The sequence below is a fragment of the Nothobranchius furzeri genome, chromosome 14 (genome assembly GCF_043380555.1).
Source record: "Nothobranchius furzeri strain GRZ-AD chromosome 14, NfurGRZ-RIMD1, whole genome shotgun sequence".
In the NCBI taxonomy this organism is placed as follows: domain Eukaryota; kingdom Metazoa; phylum Chordata; class Actinopteri; order Cyprinodontiformes; family Nothobranchiidae; genus Nothobranchius; species Nothobranchius furzeri.
This window is the reverse complement of record NC_091754.1, coordinates 18,488,179-18,506,904: the sequence shown is the minus strand read 5'-3', so window position 1 is coordinate 18,506,904 and position 18,726 is coordinate 18,488,179. Positions and strand designations below refer to the sequence as shown.

At 42.4% G+C, this 18,726-nt stretch overlaps 1 protein-coding gene across 1 annotated transcript in view; it reads right to left on the bottom strand.

Moving 5' to 3' along the window:
- kcnj3a (potassium inwardly rectifying channel subfamily J member 3a) overlaps nucleotides 1-17,432 on the bottom strand; it is a 31,177-nt gene extending 13,745 nt beyond the window's left edge. Inside the window, exons 1-2 of the mRNA XM_015966622.3 lie at nucleotides 16,588-17,432; nucleotides 15,376-15,592 (exon numbers count right to left, since the gene is read on the bottom strand). Of these exons, the coding sequence (XP_015822108.1) occupies nucleotides 15,376-15,592; nucleotides 16,588-17,265 (895 nt within the window). The 5' untranslated portion in view covers nucleotides 17,266-17,432. The remainder of the gene's footprint in view (nucleotides 1-15,375; nucleotides 15,593-16,587) is intronic.
- Between the last annotated feature and the right edge of the window lie 1,294 nt (nucleotides 17,433-18,726).

Here is an 18,726-nt window from a genome sequence, read left to right as displayed (position 1 = left end):
CCTCTGGGCGATAAACTCTTAAGCGAGCCGAGCCATCTCAGTAACAGCCACAGCACTCGTCACGAGCGCCTAACCTCCATTATGACCCGAGTCTCATAAATACTGCGCTCTCCACTTTGTGTTATAAATCACCATCAAAGCGTCCCCCTCAGACTGAGTCAAAGGCGAGCAAAAGCTGGTCAGTTATTTCAAACTCTCAAGGAAGTGACATGGAAGCTGTGGCCTTGCTGCTTTGGTCACACAACAGGTTCATCCCCAGTCTGCCACCATGCCTCCTCTGCCAGTGATTTATTGCCATCCAGCAGAGACTTGACAAATCCCTAAAGACACAATTACCGTGCACCCCCTTTGGGAAGCCGGCACAGTTCATCTAAAAACCATAATGAATCCGGAATGTCTTAGCTGTTTGCCATGGTGCCCATTATCTTCATTCCTGCTACAATTATTGCAAGTACAGCAGGTAAATACCCTCGTTTGTTTTTCTAATTTAGTAATTCTCAGTTCAGCAGTTCTTATTACATATGCGAGCAAAGGCTGGCAGATTTGTTCCGACTGTGAATTTGAGTTAGCGACTATTCACAACAATCACAGCTTGGCAATAAATCTTAAAGAGCTTAAAAAGTCCGTCAAACAGTGAGACAAACTGATTCACGGTTGGAATTATTTAGCAAAAAGGATTTTCCTTGTTTGCCATAATGAGCAGAATGAAATTGCTAATTCAACCAATTGTACACAATCCAACACATCATTAATTAGACCAATTGTTGCCTCCCTCCGGGGTCTTCAGAAATTTAGATTTTCTTGTACAGTTATTGTAACACACTGCAGTAAATTTCAAAATTCATGGGAATGTGTGTATGAATGGGTGAATGACTGTGTTGTGACACGCCTTGGGGGATTTTAGAACCCTAAGAAGGCACTATACAAATACAAATGTGGGCCATTAAAGGCCTAGTATTTCTTGCAGAAATACACATTGAGTTTTGATCAAAGATCATCTTATATTAAGAAACATTTAAAATGTTTGCACTATCTCACACAGTCAGAGTTGACTCCAAAAGTTAATCAGCTGTAGACCCTGTGAAAACCCTCTGGTAGTTTATGAAATATTTTACAAATTAACACCACACACAGGCTAAAATATTATCACTTGATTTATGTATTTTAGCATACAGCTATCATTTTGTTGCAAGAATTTCTTGCAAATGTGTACAGTGCTGTTGAAAATGGAAACCTTGTTTCAACCCTAATTCTTAAAGAGCAAGTAACCCCCAAATCTCTGCACTACAGTGAATTTGCTACTGCTATTGGCTAAAAAGTTCCCTATGACTTCAAGGCTATACTAGCAAACAAACTTAGCACTACTGCAAATTAAACAAATGTATAAAGCACTACATCTATTTTGTTCACTAGTGGTGTTACAACAGAGCAACTAGAGGCGTCGACACAGATCCAAACTCCCTTTTCAACTAGCAGCTTTGGCATTTTAAACTCTCGAATGCTGTTAGATGCAGGGGGAGTCTCTGTCCGTGGTGCTGATCATGGGGCACAATGTGGCGATCATGGAGTGCACAAGGGGGCTCTGTCCGTGGTGCTGATCATGGGGTGCTGAAGGGGGTCTCTGTCCGTGGTGCTGATCATGGGGTGGAGAAAGGGATGTCTGTCCACGGTGCTGATCATGGGGTCCAGGTGGGGCCTCTGCCCATGGTGCTGATTATGGGCTGCAGAAGGAGGCTCTATCCACTGATTCCGCCATGCAACACCTCCTTGTAGCACATTTTTCAAACAGGAAATTTTGGTGTAGAAAGACTCTGGCAAGAAGGTGATGTGCTCTACGTTTTTTAAAGAAAGCAATATGAATCTGCTGGGAGTAAAGCCAAATTTTATTGAGGAAATATTCCGATTTAAGTCATTTAATCTTGCCATTAGCTCATCAGTTCAGTAAATTTAAACTGTTGTTTTTCCCAACTGACATTGTTCAAAGAGCTATTTACACCCAGTGAAACAAGAATTGTTCATAAAATTTACACACAGTCCCGACAGTCATTTTCAGCAGAAAACACTAAGAAGGCACACGCAAAAACAACATTTTAGAAATTTGAATTACTCACAGAAAATATAAAAATATAGAAATATGTCTATCTTTTGTATTTTGATCCAGGCTTGACATGATGATCCAACCATTTACCTGCACAGCAACCACATTTAGTTTGCACTGAAGCAGCAAATTTCAAATAAAGCAATGTCTGAAATACAGTTTAGTAAAAGAGCCCTACGGCAGATTTGGTGTTTCGTTCCAGTCGCAGAGGTGAAGCTCAAAGGGGATGGACACTTTTCTCAGGAGCTCTCACCTTGAGCACATTAGATTTAATTGAAAACCCCTGTTCTTACCTCAGCCGCTACTTTAAACTCCCCTACTGAACCCAGTTTACCCCCGACCTGCAGTCTTGAGCCAAGGAGTGTGACACCAGAGAGGTGGCACACTCACGCTGTAATAACTCTAAAAGAATTATGGTCAGCTTCGCTGCCTCATCTCCAGGGTTCACTTTCACCAGTGTTTACCGAAGCTCTGAGCTGACCTCGGACCTCTGTGGGGCTCCAGTCTCTATCTCACATGAATGAAACCATCAAGCCTCTAGTGCAACAGAATGCTCTCGATTTTCATTTCAATTACTGCCGCCGATGATGAAACAGATCGAGCCACGACACTGGCTGCTCTGCTAATCAGTGGCAATAAATGTTTCCAATTAATTATGCCGGCTGGCTTTACTCCTCGACTGATTTGACATCAAAGTAATTATTCCTCCCAATATTATTTTCCTAGTGCATGCCTTACGCATATTTGTTGCTAAATAACTTAAGTGAAAGAATTGTGGGCCCAAATATTTTTTAACCATTCTTTAATACTATTTTCTTGCAGATTTATTGACAAAAACGTCTAACATAGGACCCTCCGTGTGAATTCAATTACTAGCCAAACATTCATAATGATATTCATTGCTTTACTTCTCAGTTATGCTCATAAAAATAGTTAAATTAACAATACCAGCTAATCTTGTCAGCATGCAACCACCTCTGCCACCTCCAATTATTGCTTTTGAATGTGTCTTCAATTGTCTAAGAGTTACTTATATGAAGGTCTTGCAGCAGTATCTAAAAGGGTTCAAAGCTATTAAAATAATCACATTAGGCCAACTTCCACCATTGGAACTTCCAGTTAATTTCATTGGACCTTCTCGGTAGGTGCCTGTCTCCATCTTACAATGTCGACCTGACAGCACCACTTTCTGGGCCATTTCAGGAACCAAACCAGTACTTGCATTGGGGTATGTACTCTGACATGCCTCAAGAGTTGCTGGGCGGGATTCGTGGTAAACTCATCCTGATTGGTTGTTACACAGTGGGATATGATTTCAGCAAACTTAGCTAAACAACCATAATTTGTAAAATTGAAAAAGCTGCTGGTGAAACAGAACGGGAGGAATAGAAAAACAGCTGCGTTAATGTTGCTTTACAATCCTAATCTCAGTAGATGCGGTAGAAATCCCCCCCAACAATGCCGACATTGACTAGCCTAGAAATCTAGACATACAGTAGCAAAGCAAAATGATTTCACTCTGCATGTTGGCCTAGCCACTCTCCAGTGAATCCTCTGCAACCCTGTAGGTGGGCCAATCATAGGGTTCTAACGGTTTGATGGGCCAATCACAGCGTTCTATCTGGTGGGTGGGATGATGCGATGGAGCGGAACAACAAAGACGATGACTGCTCATTTGAAACAGCTTTGGCATCAACTTTGGACTACTTAGACTTGAGCTCTTTTTGAGTCAAGAGCAGATAGAAGTAAAATGTGTATTTGTGTTGTTTTCAACAGTGTAGGGTGGACTGCCTGATTGACATCGGTAGCGGTGTGTACATCACGTTGTTCATTGTCCAATAGCATGCAGAGACAGTTGGGATGGCTTGCCAGGCTATTACTTGATGGCATGTTGTGGTCTCCTATAGAGCACCAAGAAAAACAGCATTTATCTGCTCATTGAACGTTACTTTTAATGGCAAACAGCCACTTTCCTCGTCCACTTTTTTTAATGTTAAGTGACAAGAGGTTGTATCAACTAGTCGGCTAGTCGAATTCACTGCTCTGTACTGACTTTTTATACCTGTTATAGACTAGTCGCTGTCGCGTGATAATGACCGACAAGATGGAGTCCTCAGAAAAGACAGCAGGTGATGAGTCCCTGCGCGTCGGGGGGCAACGCGCTGTGCCATAGCGTCGGTATCTGACGCCCGCGGTAAAACAGACATTTGACTGAATTATGACCTTTACCCTCTTGCAATTTAACTTTCCCCTCACCCCCATCCTAACCTTAACCAGCTTGTGCATGCAAAGCTTTGTTTCACGTTTCATCTTCCTCTCAAACACGCTTAACGGAAAATTTAGACTGACATACTTGGTAAAGGTTAGGGTGGGGGTGAGGGGAAGGTTAAATATCAAGAGGGTAAAGGTCACAATTCGGTGAAATCTCCATTTTACCGCAGGCGTCAAAAAGTGGGCCAATCACGGCGTGCCAGAGCATCGCCTCCCATCGTGCGTCGAAAAAAAAAACGCTTGGTCACCCATCGTCAGTTTTAACCTCTTCAGGTGTATGACGTCATCAATGATTAGTCAAAGACGACTAGATTTTCATTATTTGACTGTCGACTTAAAAAAAATAAAGCCATGCAGCCCCTATAAGTGACAACACTCACTGCCAAAGCAGCCACGATATGCTGGCGTCTACAAAATCCTGAAAGGGTCGATTTGTATGGAGACACAAAGGCTGAGAGGATCGAGCCCTGTCGCCTTCCAGAAATTTCCCGAAAATCCAATAGTGAAAACATCGCTATTACTTATAGCTACTACAGCAAAAAAACAAGCTAGCATAAAACATTGTTTCATGTTTCTCTAAAACATTCAAACATAGTATAAAAAATACAATTCTAATAATAATCTTAATAATATTATGGAGTGGTTCTTTTGCATTTGTCTGAAAGCTTAAGCCAATAACACGGCTTGGATCAAAACCAAGGATTGGAACATCCGCTTGTCTGTCTCATTTAACAACCCCGCTCCTGCATTTACCTGGGTCCTCCACTCATCACACGGCTGTGCATTTAGCAACAGAACACCACTGGTGTGAGAGGTTCTCTGCTCAGTAATATCAGAGAAGGAGAAACAGCCGGCTGCTACCACTTCAACCTTAGGACAAACTACCAGAGTCTCGAAAATAAAAACACCATTTGAATTCACAGACAACAAAAGGCTTTTGGACCTACAAAACTGCGACTGGTGACTAGCACTATCTCGTTCCCTCTGGCAATGTGCATTCACATATCAGGGGGGCGTGGCCTAGGGATGATAATCGACAGGAGGGGTGAGAGGTCTGTGACTGTGCTTGTGTTTAAAAGCTAGATTGCTTTGCAGATTTGCCAAAGCAGCTTTAAAAAAGAAAAAAGAAAGAACCAAGTTACAATATGTTGTAACCGGCATCTTCATTGATCAATTAAGAAATGAAAAGTAAACAAGGTTAATGTTTAGTACGCTTATGTTTATGTTTCCCTGTGTTTCCGCTTTGCTGCGTCAGCAAAAGAGTGACAAATTCGCAGAACCAACGAACATAAGAACACAAACGAACCCAAACACAGCCAAATTCATTACAGAGTAAATTTCACACCTGTGAATCCGAAAAAAATGCTCTGTAACAGCGTGTGCTTTAAAACATTTCCAGTTATTTGCTGCATTTTCATGAATTTCACAGCGAGCGCAGCAATCACACTCTTACACATTTGCATGAAAGTCACAAATCTCCAGAAGATAAAGGATTTATGCCGATGATACACTTTATGCTCATGAATCATTGCGATTCAAAGCTGATGAGTGAATTTGAAAAACACTTCAGAGACTTTGTCTGTGTTTTGCCTCTCTGTTAAACCAAAAAAATAAGTCGCTGAACAAAATTTCAGGGACAGAATAAAGTGCAGGCAGACCTCTTTTTCTGCTTGGTGATGAAAATTACTCCTTGGTGAAATAAATCACTGGCTTGCTCATCTTTGTTGGTTGTCATAACTGTAATCTGTAAAGTGCAGGCTCTTCGTGGTGTAGATAGGAAGTGGTCTACAGCATCCACACAGAAATGGATTTAGCTGCTGATTAGTTTCATAGTAACTTAAATGTCTGTCACTGGCAGCTACATTTTTATTTTGGGATCTCACTAATGAACAGATTGCCTCTGGCTTGGGATTTAAGCCTTCATACAGTTGAGCGGTATTACTGGTGTTGTCTAAATATCTAATGCATTTCATCTAGTCTCATAGAAAATGCTGAATCATCATCTTTAAAACCAAACAAAAACGCCCTGCACCTGATGTTATCAGCTTTCTTTTATTTTTTTCAGGTTATCTTTTATAATGATCATTTTTTACGTTTTACAGGAAAATCATGGCTGCAAAGAAGGATACAAGGTGTTCACTCAGTCCACCAGCCAGTTCTTATACCGAAGTGAGAAATTCTGAGTTTTGTCAAAGTCGTTGACATCTCTGAGATAGGTGTCCTTTGAGCCCTGGCGCACCAGCTGTTGCAATAGGAGATGCTGACAGCAAACACTTCAAATGTCATTTCAGAGTGTTTGCTTATAAATCGCTGATTCGTGGGTAAGAGACCTTGTGAGACCTGAGTTTATAAAACTGTTTAGGAGAGTTATTTATCACTTGCTTTCTGATTTTTTTCCTTTTCAGTTGAGTTTTTTATTTTCATTTTGGTTAGTTTTAGGGGCCAAACCATTTTGATGGAAGCCTTTTATGTGATTGTGTCTCCATTACCATTGTTCCAGTGCACGGTTAGGGAGAGATGACGCATATTTCCAGCAGTGATTGGGCAAAAGGCATAGTACACCTTGGACAGGTTAAAGATGCCCTTGAACAAGGTTTTTAACAATTGAAAATTGTTTTTTAATCTTTTCACGAGCATAGGAAACTTTGCTGTGGCTTACAATGGCACAGGAGCACAACCAAACACAATCTCATAATAAAGCCGTACAATGGAAAGACTGGTTAACCTTGCCTAGCACATCCTGGAACGTGTGTGCTCCAGCATTCTTCTTTGTTGTTTATCTCTCAGAGAGAGAGAGAGAGAGAGAGAGAGAGAGAGAGAGAGAGAGAGAGAGAGAGAGAGAGAGAGAGAGAGAGAGAGAGAGAGAGAGAGAGAGAGAGAGAGAGAGAGAGAGAGAGAGAGAGAGAGAGAGAGAGAGAGAGAGAGAGAGAGAGAGAGAGAGAGAGAGAGAGAGAGAGAGAGAGAGAGAGAGAGAGAGAGAGAGAGAGAGAGAGAGAGAGAGAGAGAGAGAGAGAGAGAGAGAGAGAGAGAGAGAGAGAGAGAGAGAGAGAGAGAGAGAGAGAGAGAGAGAGAGAGAGAGAGAAAAAACACCCTGTTGGCCTCCTTCTTCAGCCTGACAGCTCCCCGAACCTCTGGTGTCCAACAGCGGGTACAGGGGTTGTCACGACAACTAGCACCGACCACAGCTAGCAACAGCCGCCTCAACAATCGCAGAGTAGAACAAGGCCCAATCGGAGTCAATATCCCCCACTGCTCTTGGGACGTGGTCAAAGCTCTGCCGGAGCTGGACGATGGGTGACCCTCACTATGCGCTTGGGTCTGCCAGGTCTACGCAGCATCTTCCCCTGCCATCTGATCCAACTCACCACCAGGTGGTGATCACTTGACAGCTCCGCTCCTCTCTTCATTCGGGTATCCAAAACATACGGCCGCAGGTCAGTTGAGACGACTACAAAGTCTATCATCGACCTGCGGCCTAGGCTGTCCTGGTACCAAGTGTACCGATGGGCATCCTTATGTTCGAACATGGTGTTCGTTATGGCCAAACTGCGGCTTGCACAGAAGTCCAATAACGAAACACCACTCGAGTTCAGATCAGGCGGGCCGTTCCTCCCAATCACACCCCTCCAGGTCAAGCTGTCATTGCCCACGTGAGCATTGAAGTCCCCCAGCAGGACAATGGAGTCCCCTGATGGAGCACTATCTAGCACTCGTCCCAGGGACTCCAAAAAGGGTGGGTACTCTGAACTGATATTTGGCCCATAAGCACAAACAACAGTCAGGACCCGTTCCCCGGCCCAAAGGCGCAGGGAAGCTACCCTCTCGTCCCCCGGGGTAAACCCCAACACACAGGCAGAGAGTCTTGGGGCTAACAAAAAGCCAACCACAGCCCTCCGCCTCTGACCCGGAGCAACTCCAGCAAAGGAGAGTGTCCACCCCCTCTCAAGGACTTGGGTTCCAGAGCCAATGCGATGTGTTGAGGTGAGTCCGACTATATCTAGCCGGTACCGCTCAACCTCTGCCACAAGCTCCTGCTCCTTCCCCGCCAGCGAGATGATGTTCCATGTCCCAAAAACCAGTTCCCTGGCCAGGGATCGGACCACCAAGGCTCCCGCCTTGGTCTGCCACCCGATCCACATTGCACCGGACCCTTCATGTTTCTCCTGCGGGTGGTGGGTCCACAGTTGGATGAGCCCATGTATCCGGTTCGGGCTGGGCCCGGCCGGGCTCGGCCGGGCCCCATGGGCGAAAGCCCGGCCACTAGGCGCTCGCTCAAGGGCCCCAACCCCAGGCCTTGCTCCAGGGTGGGACCCCGGTAACCCTCCGGGCCGGGTACTCCGACTCTTTGAATTTACATCCATGAAAGATCCTCTGAACCGTTCTTTGTCTCACCCTTCACCTAAGACCAATTTGACATGGGAGACCCTACCAGACTCTTTGAAATGTTCAAACGTTGGCAGCCCTGGCTCAGGCTACAGTAAGCAATAATGCAGTCTATCATTAGCAATAGCTTGAGCTAGAGTTAGCAGTAGCTCAGGCTAGCATTAGCAGGATCCACTTCTCCATTGCTGGCACAACATTTTTGGGCTGGACATTGAACAACCTAAGCTGCCCATGTTCAACAACAACAATGGAATTGCATCTTTAAATTCTAGGACACCTGAGCCACATATATGAAAACAACGGTGCACACACTCATATTCACACATAAGGCCAGTTTCATATTAGCTATTAAACCACAAAAACATTTTTGATCAGTGGGAGAAAAACCATACCAGCATGCATGGAGCAGTCATGCAAAATCAAAGCAGAAGTGGCCCAATCCCAGAACCTTTTGCAGCCCCAAAACGCTAATAAAATAAAAATACATTTTTAGCACATTAATATTAATTTACAAAGGGTTCTAAGAAAACAGCTGCAGTTGGAGAATTTTAGTTTTAAATAACTTTGACTAATAAACCATAAGGTGTCCTAAATCCAGTCTTCTGACTGAGCAAACTGTAGCCCAAAAGAGGCAGCATTACTCGGTGATTACTGATTAGTCTCTAAATAATTAGATTTATGTGACGCTACATTTGTCACCATGACATAACTGGACAAAGAGATAAGAAAAGCATACATTTAATTGTCAGGATGTAAGGTTTGCTCAGTGCTTCATCACATCCTGGACTATTTGAGCTGTGCAAACACATCGTAAGACTTTGCCACTCGCTTCTGCAGACTTTGTCCTGCAAATGTTTTGGTTTTTAGGCTCGAGAAATGCTTTGCTCTAAGCTAGAGAAAGGAGAATGTGGTTTTTCCTGAAATAATGGTTCTCTGCTGCCTTACTCTTCAAAGAATTTTTCCTATTTTTTACTGTTTATAAATTTTAAATAAAAGTCATGGATCTTCACTGACCTTTGTAGAGGACATAATCTTTTCTCCTTTACGTTTCTGTGAATGTAAATATGCAACGTTCAGCTTCCGTTATTCTGGAAGTTATTTTTATCTACATAAAAGACGTTGCTCTTGATCTGTCAGGATTGGCTGATATGTAGTCCGGGCTTTTTTTATTTTTATTTTTTTGCTTCCTTTCTGCATCAGCTTAAAACATTTAAACTATTCAAGCCTAGCGACTAACTCACACATGAAAAGAGAAGCTGCATCGCATTTCATTTTTTTTATCCTTCAGATATTCAATCAGGGCAAGGTGGGTCTTAAGTGTGTGTGTGTGTGTGTGTGTGTGAGTGGTGGGGTAGGGGGGAGGGGGTCTTAGAAATGTGGAGCTTTTTAAATGCAAAAAAACAGGTAATTTTAGAATTTAGAATTATTATTATTATGCAGATAAATCCATGAGAGAACCCCAAAATCAAAAGACCTTGTAAATGAACACCAGAAGAGCATGTTTAGAGATCCATGTTTAAAACCATTAAATATTGAGAATAATTGTCCAATTTGTTTCATAGTTGATTGAAAGATTTTTTTATTTCAGTTATTTCTTGTCTGTGTCTGTTGATTGATGCCTCTTATGTTCTTACTTAAACAACTAAACACATATTAAATAAAGACAACCTAAGGATTTCTGTCCTTTTGCATAATTTTGCACCGTCAAAGTTCATCAAGAATATGAAGATTAAAATTATATTACCAATAAAAAAATAATGATGTGCTGCACCCCTGCTTGTTTATACGAGACACATTTATTATAAGTCACTTTCACCTCACTATATTTGCATGTAATATGCCACAGAAATAGGCTAATAAAGGTCAGAAAACATGCATCATTTTGTCCAACATACTTATAACTCAGAAGCTGTTTATGTCCTGCAGAGGTAAGGTTAATTTTTTGTGCAAAATCACCAAGGAGATGTTTTAAGCATTGGCTCAATAAATACCCCTTAGAGTCCTGCAGCGTGCAAGTCCTTTCCTTTGTTGTTTTGGCTCAATCTATGCAAACATTTTAACACAGCTTGGAAAAATTGTTTAATAGCACCTGGTTTCGTGCATTTATGTGCATTCAAAAGGCTTGAGATTTAATCAGTAGTTCTTTTCATTATACTGAAACGTGAAGCTAAGTTTTGCAGCTGACGATTTGTAAGTGAAACTCATACAAGTAATGGGCCAAAACACACCAACAAATCAAATCAAAATGCATAAAGAAGATATGAATCAAGACTGCAAAGGCCAAGTTAAACTCTAGATTAAAACTGTAAAATGTCGATTCAATGACTGGACCTTAAATAAAGTATCAATGCATGCAACCTGCTTTGAATTGAAATATTAGAAAATAAATTGAACCATAATTCAACTAAATCAATATGAGAGATCAAAATAAATAAAAACTTGAAGCTTTTGCTTACTAAAAGTGTTTCTCTGAAAGTTTTTAGGTAGTTTGTCTCTCTCCGCTGTTGCGTGTTCATGATTTTTATGTTGAATTAATGAAAATCATAAAACTAGAATTTTGGCACATATGTCATCACTTTTAGAGGACCAGATGGTTTTTATTACTTCCTGAAATGTAAATCTGCAGATTATTGTTGCCCACTTTACCCAGAAACTTATAGAAGAAGCCAAATGATTACGCTGACGTCTAAAAATAATTAAATGTTGGAGTCAACTCAAATCAAGATGTCTGTTACAGCTGATCAGCATTAGCAAACATATGGCAATGGCTGAAATTCACAGATACAAAGCTGATTTAGGTCAGACCGAAGCTTCGTAGACCATTCTCCCATCATCCAACTGGAATCTGTGTTCCTGATCCGTTCCTGTTACTGATTCTGTCTCAGACGCTCAAAACTGTCTAGAAATATGAGTTTAACGGTGCAATTAACAATGACATCCTGTGGTCAAATGTGGTTACTGAAGTCTATTTTTTAAACAAAAATATGACCCTCTCACTCCCGTTCTGTGAGTGTCATTGCTCTTGGTCCCCAACCTTTTTCCCAAGGGACCCTGTTTTTACCAGTAAAATTTCTGACGACCCCCTCCCATTCTCTCTTCCAGTACAAACATTATTAAGAAATGATAAAATTCTTCAAGCACATTTTAATATGCTTTGATTCAATAGATAACAGTAATAGTAGGCTCCAGTACAGAACAAAGTCATTAACAAAACCAAACAGAGCATAATGTGCTTGACAGTTTGTATTACTTTTCTGAACACATTGTTTCTTGTAAACAACGATAAATCAATCATTCATTTCAATAAACGTTTGACACATAAAAAATACACTTAGCAAAATGTACTTAAATGTGTATATTACTGTTTATACTAGATTATTTACTGTAAACGCTGTGATTAATCAACCAGTCCTATCTTTAATGAACTTTTGACACTTGAAAATAAAACAGTGAGATGAGCAAAATGTTCTTAAAAGTGTGTTACTCTTTCTGTACTAATTATTTCCTGTCTTAATATCAGTAAACTTTTCACTCATGAAAAAAAAGTGGGCAAAATGTAGGCTATAAACAAGTAATAAATGAAGTTTTAACCCCTTAAAGTGGAGAGGTCCTGACGACCCACTGAGAGGCTTTGGCGCCCCCTTGTGGGGTTCGGGTTCCCCAGGTTAGGAACCACTGTTCTAGATGACAAGCAAAGACTAGTATTTGACAGTAAGTCAAAAAAGTGTGCCCTACACCTTTCTCCTGCATTAGCTTCTGATTAAAAAAAAATAACCAGATGAAATACTACGATTTGAAAAGCCTGACAGATCTATGTCAAGCTGTCGCTTGGACTCACCCATATTGACTCGCGACAGGGATGGTTGTTGTCGGTTTAGCGTCCAGACAAGGGCAGAGAATGTCTCAACTAGTAGAAGCCAGTTAGCAACCCCGACACACGGAATAACTCCTTCAGGTGTTATTTGTGGAGATAAAACATAAACGTTGCAGAGCAAACAGAGTTTGTGGTAGAGTTGCATTGCTGTTGGCCAACCTGAGGCAAGATGTCCAGAAAAAAGGACTCAGAATCTTGCCGTCTGAAGCTACTTTCTCTTTCAGCTGAGTTCTCCGTGCTGAAACAGAGGCATCCCAAATACAACTTGCAATACATTCACTCCTACTAAAGACCACTGCAAAGGGCCATTCCCATCTGTACCGGGTCGGCCCGGGCCGGGTAGCGTAGGTTGTTTACATATCTGGGTGGCCTGGTATTTTTCCGGGCCAACCAAGGCTCATTCTCAGCCCTCTTCTCGAGGGGGTCTGCTTCAGGCCGACCAGGGCCAACACGCCCACTGCTGACAGCAAATTCACACCTTCCATTAGAGCAAGCCTCTGATTGGTGGGTAGAATCAGCCCACACGGGCTTAAGACAAGGATGTGTGGAATCAACCGGGCCAGGCTAGGGCCGACCGGAGATACCCGGCCTGGGCCGACCCGGTACAGATGGGAATGGCCCACAAATGTGTTAAAAATATTAAGTGAAGGACCTCTTTTAAATTTGCCCTTGAAACTAAAATGTCTGTTTTTTTTTACCCTAACCCTGACTTCCTGTTGAGATTACACTTCTGCCCCTTACTCCTGTTAACGCATTCAAAGCTCAGGTCATCAGTTCTTTCAACAGCGCCCCATACACAAAAATATGATGTCATCAGACATCCGGCAGGTCTGGTTTGGAAAATGAAGCACCTTGAGTTCATGACCGTAAAAACACCTCCTCCTAATCAAAGGGACTGGAGAATAACTCTGTACCTTTTATATTATGTAGGGGTTACAGCAAATGGAAAAAATCAGAGCTCTTCCACGCTCCTCCTTTTCAGTCTGAAATCCATTTTTTGTGTGATCTCTTCAAGAAGGCGGTGGCCAAAAGGGAAAATATAATTGTGTCTGTTACTGGTATTATCCAGCAGGATGCCCAGGTGAAGTCGTGCTGTACTGTGTGTGTGTGTGTGTGTGTGTGTGTGTGTGTGTGTGCGTGCGTGCGTGCGTGCGTGCGTGCGTGTGTGTGTGTGTGTGTGTGTGTGTGTGTTTCCACGCACATCACAGTGAGTTGGGCAGCTTTCTTTGCTAGTAAACACCAAGCCGCCTCATAAATATTTGATCTTATTCTCTCTCTGCTGTATAACCTGTTCTGGCAGCACTTTCTGGTACCGTACGTCTTCCGTGCGCTCCTCATACTTCACATAACATCCGTCCTAATAACAGGTGAGGCTGCTGACATCTCATTTCATGTCCGACACCGCATGTTCGCTTGATTCATTATAGAAATTAGGTTATGAATCCTATACCTTCAGATTAAAAAAAACACACACACACTAAGTTTAGTGCAGTGCTGCAATCTAGAATACTCAAGGAGAGGTTGCCATGGAAACAGAGTTACATTGGCCAGAAATGAAAGCGACTAAGGATTTAGACTTTCACTGTACATCAAATTTTAAGTATAGATTGTTTCTGCATCAGCATTTCCACCGACGATGCTCTGAGCATTTCAAACTCAAAGTATTTGGGAAAAAATGGACACACTGATGTGGGAATGTTGTGCTATAAATATCTGCTGATTATAAATAAATCACATTCCTGAAATGGGTTTTCTTTAATACCCTGAAATCCAAGGAATGTGAAGAAAACTGCAGAACATAAACCAAGCAAAGTCTAATGAAAATAATAAGATTGTGTTTGATGTTAAATCATGTTTTGTCAGTATTATTGTTTCATTATGCTAAGCTGAGCACATTTCACTGCTCTCATTCTGCATTGCACCATGTATTAATATCATTTCATAATGTTCTTTTTTTTTTTACACGTCTGCCCTCGACAGAATGATCCTGCATAAATACTGCATGCCCTGAGCTGAAGGGTCACGCTGTGTGTCTGTTAATACTCAGCTACAATAAAACTTTAATAAAACTGCAATGAATCTCAATCATAAATATCTATCAGGAACCGAGCGTCTTCACTAATCACCGTCTGCAGCATTTGCCCAGAGGCCTTCGTGTCACATCTCCATATGCTGCTGTCTCTGAGCTGGTCCTTTCAGTCTGTAGCACCAAAGGGAGCTCCATGGAGTACTTTATCAACTGTGTCAAATACTCAATTGAATTTTAAAATGACCACATTGGAGTATTCTTCTCGGGGCATTGCTCATTTTGTGGAAATGTAATTCTGTAACTCCGAAGGGGCCTTAGAAAGCAAATTATGGCGCCCTCTGAGAGCAGCAGCCCGTGCAGAGTGCAGTGTGTTTCCAATTGGAGGGGGGGTCTATTAATCCTAATATTGACCAGGAAAGAGTTACGCCTCTCAACACTCATACATCACTTGAAAACCTGCCAAACATCCACAAACATCTGATTTCACCAAAAACCTGGACGCAAATTCAACATTTGTGATGAATAGATTTCTGCTACAAAAGTGAAAATCAATAAAATGCAATCAAGAGTTCAATATTGAGCCCATATTGAGTATGAACAAGTAGAAGCTGTGAAAATGCTCAATATCATAACTAAGATTGGTTGTGAAAACATTTCACATCCTCACTCTGAACATCTAGTGACCTGAGCTGACCCTGGAAGCGTGTTGATTTCACCTACCTGTGGTCTCTACGATCCCTTCTAGAATCACCACAATCTCAAACTGCTCTGTTTGCATGGACCTCTGCGAGAGCTCGTAGAAGGGGCTTTTGGTGTCAATGACATGGCAAATCGTCAGCGGAGAGACGAGGAAGAGCTGGTCTGCCCCAGTGCTGAAACCAACGTCCAGCTCCAACTGATCCAGAGGAAGAAACTCGCCTTCGGGCGTTTGGCGAGACTGAGGAGGCATGAAGGGAGAGATAAAAGGTAAGATGAAAGGCAGGGTTATCTGTAGCTTTATCTCTGTGCTTGTTTAAAACACAAATAAATGTATTTATATTTAAATATTTAACTTCCCATGGACTTTATAGAATGAGAAAATCAGATTTTAGCAAGGATTTGATGCACTATTAGATAAAAAAGCTGTTGAAATTTAGAAACATCTGATTCTGGCTTCCATCTTTGGTCCAGTTAAATTGGTCTGTCTTTATTGCTGCACGTTAGGATAAAAACAGACTTGCTTACCTTTCTGGAACTTTTAGTTGTATGGAAACAAGAACATAAACAAAAGGCTTCAAACAGCCGTAAACGTGATGCATTTATCATTTTTACTGCATTTTTGCTGGCTCCATGCAGTCTTGTCATTTCTGAAAAGTTTTTACATCTTTTACCTCATTAACTTGTTTTTACAAAGAAGAAGAGTGTTTTTGCATTCTGGAAGCTTTTTATAAACTAATATCTACAACTGGGTATCATTCTGGTCACTAAGTCATTATTGTGGCAGGGGCAGATCTACTGGGGTGGAAAAGGGAGGCCCTTGTCACCCTAAAAGAAAGCCTTGTTACCCTTCTGGCCACCCCAGCTGGCAACAATAAACTTAATAGTTATGGCAAATCGGACATGACGAACGTGAACGTTGCATGTTTGACTACACAAATTACGACTTAAGATGATAAAAAGATCCAAGCAAGTGTTGCATCAATGACGCAATTTCCCATATCCTAAATCAGCACACGTATGTTATGCTCTCAACTGCGCACTTCCTCCAAGTGCACTTCACATAAGACATAGGGGCAATGTGAGTATTGGGATTATGCCTCCATTATTTTCTAGGTCCACCACTGGTGCATGGGCCTTTTTGCTCAGTTTCTTAGAATAAAACTCAGCTGGTTGTTATTTATGAAGGTGGAGATAAAGAAAGACCAAACTCCCACCAAAAGTACCCCCACTTACTTTCAGCAGTTTGCAGCGGATCTGTGCAGACACCATATGGCTATTACGCAAGTTGCCCACCCTGAACATGAGAGTGAGTTTCCCATCTCGCATGGAAATCGCTGCGTGTTCACTGAACATCAGCGTCTCGGCCCTCTTCTTGGGTTGAGACATCTTGATGAACATGCATCCGATCAGAAATGCGTCGACTATCGATCCGAGGATCGACTGAAAAAGAAAGAGAATGATCCCCTCGGGGCATTTGTCTGTAATGTATCTGTAACCGTATCCTATCGTGGCCTCGGTCTCTATGAAGAACAGGAAGGCCGAGGGGAAGTTGTAGACGTTGGCCACGCACGGAGTGTACTTGTCGTTGTGCGCCTTGTTGAGGTCTCCTCTGATGTAGGCGATGAACCACCACATGGAGGCCATGAAGAGCCACGCCACGGTGTAGGTGAGGATGAAAATAAACAGATTCCAGCGCCATTTCAAATCTACCAGTGTTGTGAACAAGTCTGAGAGGTATCTGCTGGTTTCACCACCCAGGTTCCCATGCTGGACGTTGCATCGCCCGTTCTTGTCCACGAAGCGCTGCCTCTTCTTCTTTTTCTCCGGGGGAGGCTGATTGAATCCAGACCCGCTGGATGAGGTGGTCACTACCTGATAATCGTCCCCAAATTTCTTTCGAAGTGCAGACATACTACGAAGAAAGAAATAACGAAGGGCTCGGTTTGTGTAGAAAGTCTCGCCTGTAGTTGCTGTGGTTAGTGTCCGTGCGCAGTGTCTTCTGTTTGGACATAAAAGTGAAACGTGTCCGTCCCAATTAGACTTGCGCTGTCCTCTTTTGCCACGCACTGCTGTTGCTGCGCTCTACAGCCATGAAAAATATAATGTACGAGTTATCCATAAAGCCCAAAGACAGCAGCCATTAGAAAAAATAAAATAACGAATTAAATTAAAAATAAAAATAAAAATAACAGGCGACGCTAAGGATGAGGTGTCCAAACGCGCCAGCCGCAGGTTCTTACGGGTTTATCAGTCGCTGCGTCGTGAATTACTCATCTCCCGTGAAGGCTGGGGCTTCACCGAGCTGTTCGGAACTGTACTCACACAATAAGTTGTCATCGGAAAGTTGAAAGTCCCTCTGCGCCGCGGCAAAACGCACCAAAAATCTCTGCGTAAGTATTCGACGGGAAGCTTCAACGATGAAACCTCTCTGTGCGCAATGGAGATCGTCTCGGAGATGAGTCTGTTCTCCGTCCTCTGATCGGAACCAACGGGAGGCAAACTCCCAGCATATGGAACATAAAATCGTCGAGCTGGAGGGAGAAAATCAACGTCCCACTGTCGTCATTTTTGGAGGTTTGCGCGCATCGACGCTGATCGTCAAAGCTCCTCTTTGGGCAGCGTCTCCCTTTTCCTTTTAGTTAAAAATCGACTGGCCTCTCATTGTTCTGCGACACGGAGATGCTCCACCAGATGCTCTTTTAGCTGCTTTCCTTTTCTCTTCGATCTCTCAGCTCGGCTCCAGCGCACTTTTGCATCTCCAGTGATGCACGCTCAGCGTTGCCTGCTGCTGCTTACAAAGACAGTCAGTTTGGAGGAGGGGAGAAAGGGGGTTCGCCTAATTTTTTCCTGTATTGATCAAATTTTAAGAATCCAACTGGAGATGGTTACTTTTAATGAACTCCTGACCTCTAAACGAGACATTTCCAACAAAAAAGATTCATTCTGGCTCAGAAAAATCAGGAAAACATAATGTTGGGCATCTATTTAAGCATCTCAGGATACATCTTTTTATTACTCCATGCCCTGATGAACCTGTTAACCTCCCAGAAGGGGTTGCAGTCTATCTCCTGACATCTACACATGTGCTGCTCATCCTCACAAAATCTGTAGCAGATCCCAGGTGGTTGAAAACTGTAACTGGCATTACTCATCATATTACGAAGATTGCAGTGGAATACACCCCCGCACACATATGTACATAGGGGCAGGAGGGACTAAACACCTCAACAGTAAATAGTTCATCCATCTCTACCTCTCCTCTCTCATTTGCCTGTTTCGATTTGCAGAATTCTGCACAATTAAAGGCAGAATAATAATGTTTTCAACGCAAACCCCTGATGGCTGCAGCTATAGGAAATCTGCTCAGAATTT